The sequence below is a fragment of the Eutrema salsugineum genome, unplaced genomic scaffold (genome assembly GCF_000478725.1).
Source record: "Eutrema salsugineum unplaced genomic scaffold, Eutsalg1_0 scaffold_16, whole genome shotgun sequence".
In the NCBI taxonomy this organism is placed as follows: domain Eukaryota; kingdom Viridiplantae; phylum Streptophyta; class Magnoliopsida; order Brassicales; family Brassicaceae; genus Eutrema; species Eutrema salsugineum.
The window spans coordinates 6,329,886-6,336,158 of record NW_006256858.1 but is presented as its reverse complement, the minus strand read 5'-3'; the positions used below and the strand labels follow the sequence as shown (position 1 = coordinate 6,336,158).

At 35.3% G+C, this 6,273-nt stretch overlaps 1 protein-coding gene across 1 annotated transcript; it reads right to left on the bottom strand.

Annotated features, from left to right (window-relative positions):
- Positions 1–269: 269 nt before the first annotated feature.
- Positions 270–5,311, bottom strand: LOC112087758. The gene is made up of 8 exons (XM_024157629.1): positions 5,150–5,311; positions 3,770–4,221; positions 3,535–3,662; positions 2,883–3,423; positions 2,466–2,800; positions 1,773–2,048; positions 984–1,691; positions 270–904 (listed from the first exon to the last, which is right to left on the bottom strand). The coding sequence occupies exons 1-8, from the start codon at positions 5,309–5,311 to the stop codon at positions 270–272; spliced, it is 3,237 nt and encodes a 1,078-aa protein (XP_024013397.1).
- Positions 5,312–6,273: the final 962 nt, after the last annotated feature.

Sequence of the window (6,273 nt, the reverse complement as noted above, 5' to 3'; positions counted from 1 at the left end):
TCAATAGATGCCCAATAATATGCTACAATTAAAGTTTGGTTAAAATATGTTATCGAATAGAGTTTGTCACTAGAATATCCGACTACAGTTAAAAATCAGAAATCAAACCATTAATACATGAGATCCAACTTAGTGAAAAATCGAAAAACGTTAAATCTATTAAAAACTATAAAACCGAATGTAATGGACTTCTACAATAAAAAGAACTAACATATTTCGAGATACATAGAGACAACATATCACAAAACAAAACACAGTAAAAAGGAATATCATATCTTGTCAAAAACCTCCTTGTAGACGACATTCAATGTTTTGTTTTGTGGTTTGTTGTCTTTATCGGTGATCAATATCTTCAAACCTTCTCTTGATGTAACCCTCGATACAGCGACATAGAGTTGTCCATGAGTAAAAACCGGTCTTGGAAGATACAAACCAACCTTTTCGAGTGTCTGTCCTTGGCTTTTGTTTATAGTCATTGCAAAAGCTAATGTGATAGGAAACTGCTTGCGTCTCATCCTGAAAGGAAGTTTCATCTCCGAAGGAGAGAGGAATATCATAGGAATCAGTACCTTTTCACCAATCTTGCTACCTGTTATTATCTGAGCCTGGAGAACATAATTAGCCATCTTAATAATGATGAGTCTTGTGCCATTACACAACTCATTCTTAGGGTCGATATTTCTTAGAAGCATTACAGGAGTACCCTCTCTCAACTTCAGGACATGATTAGGGAAACCAGACATCTTGATACTATTTAAAAACTCCTCGGTATAAATCATATTGTTGGAATCACCTTTATTCTTACTGGCTACACTCTCTAAGGGTACTTCAGATGCATCATTGTAATTAACAACTTCTTCAGTCGTATCAATGCTATCACAGCTAAGATAGGTCCTTTCAACACCTGTTATATACAAAACAACTGTTGTATTATATAAATATAAAGAAATAAACTAAGAGGAATTAAAACAAAATAAACATACCCAATAACTTTGAAAGCATATAATCATTTATCGTATCTACATCATTGTTTCTTGGACTCAGTATGGCACTGTCTTGGAAAAATTTAGGATCAGTCTCTTTCGAAAACGAACTCCCATATATTTCTTTGACGATCGTTTTTATAGGATCTTTACAGTCTTTAATCAACAGATCATCAGGAATATCAATCACGGCTTCACCACTACCATCGTCATTTATCGTACCATCACCAATGTCTAAGATCCACTTTGTAAAGGCAGCTCGTTCAAGCATAGCATGACTATTATCTCCAGCTATAAGTCGCATGTTCTGTGTAAGTCTCAAAACTCTACATTTGTACCACAGAGGTGACGAATTCAAAGTGGCCATAAGTATCTTTGTCTTCCCGGCATTTGGAATCACTGGCAATATTTGCCTAAAATCCCCTCCTAAAACAATGACTTTATCACCAAAGGGCTTATCAACTTCTAATATATCACGCATCGTTCTATCTAGAGTCTCGAAACAGTCTTTACTCATCATCAACGCCTCGTCCCATATAATGAGTTTAGCAACCCCTATCAAGTCGGCAAGATTCGACTCCTTCTTGATTGAACATAAGGTAAACTTATTAACCACAATAGGGATTGCAAATCTTGAATGCGCAGTTCGGCCTCCTTCTAATAACAACGCAGCAATCCCGCTCGATGCAACCTTGAGAACAACATCACCTTGGGAACGTAGAGCAGATCCTAATAGACTCTACAAATAAGTTTTGCCAGTACCTCCAGAACCATAAACAAAGAACATACCTCCTCTGTTCTTATTAACTGCTTCTAGTATCTCATCATAAACACTTCTCTGTTCACTGGTTACAGTGGCTAAAATCTGCTCGTTTCTTAGTCTAAGAGTTTCACGATTGTAATTCCTCTCATCCCGAATAAGAGGATTATCACGTGACTCCAGAGTAATATCTTCAGGAAACGGCATAGGTGTGAATTCTTTTAAGGATCTCCCACTTACACGTAAAAGAAGTTCTATTTCGACCAGAGTAAAGTCTTTAACTTGCTCCTGAGATAGACTAACAGCTACACAATTTCAAAAAAATTACAAAAGATAAATTAGCTATCAATATCTTAAAGATATATAATAACAACAACGCAAACAATAACTATACGACTTACTTTAATCCCTGACAGCTTTTCTGTAATTATATATGATGTCATCTGATAATACCTGCCATGTAGCATCCCAAACTCTAGAAGGAATGGATATACTTTGAGTAGTGAGCAGGATCACAAAAAGACGACGGAGATAATTGGCAGAAAGCCACAAGCCGCCCTCATTGATGGCCTCAATATATTCTTTGTCATCATTCAATAATCCATACGCATAGCAAGCTTCTTTGAAGGAAGAATGTAGAACTTTGTTGACCGTTTTTATATCATCAAAACTACGTGGTCCTTTGACTAAATTAAGCAGAAGCCTTAAATAATACGCTTCACCTGCGCCAATGGGTACGTACGTGATTCTACCAAGAGCAACTCTCCTTGATCGTGGCGTCCATATTTTCTTAGTGTTATTCCACACAAATCTCGTAGGAAATTGCGCATAAGTTAACGTCCTCGCCAATTCATACATATCGTTGCACTCCATCCAAGCAATGAATTTTGACGTACCAACTGAGACACAATTAATAACCTCGTCACCTGGATCATCCTCGTTGTATATGACCATTTGCTGATTCGGTAAATGAAAGGGTAGTTTAATTACAGAAACCGTGCGATGGTGAGTATGATTACCGAAAATTCTCCACGTAGACTCCGAAGGTGCTACATACCTACATAGAAACACATTATTAAATAATGGAAGATTAGAATTTCAAAGATATAAAATATGTGAACAAAATGTTTAAAACATACCTACAATTGAAGTGTTTCTTAATCTCATTTTCTTTATCATCATTCTTGACAGTTGCACGAATGTAGTCAGCACCTTTATGAATATATTTGAATAGATACTTTACTGATCGAGACTGTACACACCATTCGACGTTGATGTGAGTCCTATAAAGCAGTGTGAGACTCCTATTATAAGGAACCACAAATCCATTATCACATTCAATACCCTTTTTAACGATAACTTTCTTGTCATTACGTCGCCTGTATATAGGATATCCAACATCATCTATTTTAGTGATCAGACTGTAAGGTTTTGGAAAATACTTTGTACATTTTCCTTCAGCCATGCAAACACTATCCTTATTCAAAGCACCACATGGTCCATGCATCATGACATCTCCTACTATCTCATACAGCGCTGGATCAATATCCTTGTCAGAAATCTCAGCACATATTATCTTATCAATGTCATCACCAGTTGGTAGCTTGTGACCAGCTTCTAAAAAAAGAACGATGTGTGCATGAGGTAGCCCCCGTTTTTGAAACTCAATCGTGTAGATCGCTGCAACGAATAAATGGTAGTTTTTAAAAGATTAGTTAGCATGATCATCTAGCAATGTTATGAACATTATCTTGCTAAACGAAATAATATACTTAGTTTAATAAAACAGACCGGCTTTTACGACACCTAACACATTTTCTTTGGTGAGCCTGTGCATGAGATCATCTAGTTTCATCTTGAACACTCGCGTACATATATCTGGTCTATCCTCTTGCTTCAAGTTATGTCTTTTTAGGTGCCTGGTAATCTCAGGCCATTTGGGATTACACGTAAAGGTTATGAAAAGATCCGGAAAACCAAAATGCTGGCAGTAGTCATCGCATCTAGATAATATTGCACCATATACCTTGTACCACCAGTATAAGAAGAAGGTATAATAATACGTTTACCCTTGTCAGAAAGATCAGTGTCACCTTCATCAACAGTTTTCTTTATTTTGTCATAATTTTCGCAACGAAGTTTAGACTGATTCATTGATATGAAACGTAGTCTATTAGTCTCAATCATCGTGTACGCATCCACTAAAAACTGCTGGAACAATCTTCCAGATAAAGGGATGATTGGTGACTCACCAACCCTCTCTTGTATGCGGTAAGCAAAAAACTCTCTCATAGTAATATGCAACCTTTTCCTCCCTTGGGTATCTACAAAACCAATATCGATACCAAGTCTGAACCCGTCCTCACCATAGGGAAACAATAATGGATATTGCAAAGGCAGATACGCAGGATGTAGTTCACTGATCCTTTTGAGATTCCCAGTCTTTTTACACTCGATGATGATATCACGTGCATCTACCTGACCATTGAAATCATTAGGTATCAGTGCAGCAACTTCATTAGTAGCTGGTAGATTATCAGTCTTTCCATCGATTTTCCTGTCACACCTTTAAATTATCCTTAACCGGCTTGTATCATCGTTAGGATCAAACCTTTTTCGAACGTTTCGTAATGCATCCACATGTTTGTTATGTTTATCTAGCATATTTTTTATTTTCTCAACAACCTTCACTCGCAATTTATCAGCTGGTCCCGTTTTCCTGTAAAATTTTTAAAATAAATTCTTATAACAGTTAGAACCATATAACATTTAATAACAATACATATATGTTTTAAAATTGAACTCAATGATTAAATTTAATTTAACCAAAAGAATAATAATCATACCCACAAGCAGCTATTCGGTTAGATGTTTCATTTGCGGTATCATATATATATAGCTGTAAAAAGGCTGGTTCTTTTCCAGGAGGTGGTAGCAACTCCCCTATAGAATGGTAGTTCTCCTCACTCATTTGGAAAATGTAAGGACCTTTCCCGTCGTTGATTTCTTTATTTATTTTCCCTCTAAGCGAAGTGAAAGAAAACATCATATTATACGCCCGGATAAACTCACGAAAGTGATCACGCAAATCACCATCATTATACATCAATGCTAATAAGGATTTCAGAGGGGTTTTAAGAAGTGGAAGAACGACTTTACCCTGACCACAACACATGGAGAATATAGGCTTCCCACGTCGATATCGTTTACCCAACCTCTCTCCATACCACATATAAGCCTTACAATTACCACATATATATATATAGGATCACCATCGTCGTAATAACCTAATTAAATTAATATTCATTGCTTAGTATTAATTACACAGTAGTTATATATTATGTATTGAATGAAATATATTAGTACAATGAAAACCATAACCTCCATCTTTCAGACCAGGACTAACTGATTCCAATAAATCTGTTCTAGTAACAACGGTCTCTGTTGCATCCTCATCACAAAAATCAGAGATTTTAGCACGTTTTTTGGGTCTTCCTTTCTTTTTATTACCAGGCCTCGATTTTTCCATATCCTCACTTTCCGACATAGAGTCTTCATCATTATCCATATCGGACTCAGAATCAGTAGCAATAAAGCAAGCAAACTCTTCGGTGTTGATAGAAGTAGCCAAAAGATCTGTTTGTTTTTTTTACGGAAAAAATAATAAGTGTAAATCAGGCATATAATTATTAATAAACATTGTAATTACGAAAAAGAAGATCAAACCAATAGCTTCTTTTCTTTTTCTCCTCTCACGCATGATATGCATTCGTCTCTGCTGTGCATTACGAATTCCCGGGGGTGTTAGATCAGGAACTTCATTGATATTGTAACGGAACAAACCTCCAAGTTGGTCTATATCGGTTACACTGGTAGGAGCATATCGTGCGTTCTTAGCATTACCACCAACAAATTACAATTAATAGTAAGCAAATTTATAACACGTAAATGTCTTAAAATGTAATTTACTTTAAAAAAAAAACACCTTTATTTGGAGCAATCGACGAAGATGAACTTTTTTTTTGCGGACGCCCAAGCTTACGTTTCATTTTTTCTGGTGGACAGCACAAACAAAAAAAAAATGTGTGATCTAAATACACAATCATTAACAAACTATATATATGAAATATTATATTGCGCGATAATGCAAAATATACATTTTAACTTCTCATAATAAATTAAGATTTTGGTAATAAAAAGAATTTCGGAATAGAAAACCGCACGATAATGTTAACATTACTTATTCTTCGCGATAATATGCCTATCTTCTCTAATGCACCATAATACTCCAATATCGAAAATTTACATTTTTCGTGATAATGTTAAAATACTATTGAAATACTTCTACATTACAATAACGCGGATCTATAAATAATTATTTATTATTCCAAATATGCAGAGTTAATCCTAAAAATATATCTCTACATTACAACAAATATATTATCCTAATGTTTTAAGAAAACCGAAAAGACTATCGTTATATTTCTTAGAAATTGAATATTCTCCCAAAAAATGGTTATTTAACATATC

Coding starts and splice junctions, on each gene's coding strand:
- LOC112087758 (XM_024157629.1), bottom strand. CDS start 5,311: ATGGATAATGATGAAGACTCTATGTCGGAAAGTGAGGATATGGAAAAA. Junction 2,049..2,465: donor GTACGTACCCATTGGCGCAG/GTGAAGCGTATT, acceptor GAAATTGTGTAG/CTGTTAGTCTATCTCAGGAG. Junction 1,692..1,772: donor AGTTAATAAGAACAGAGGAG/GTATGTTCTTTG, acceptor TACGTTCCCAAG/GTGATGTTGTTCTCAAGGTT.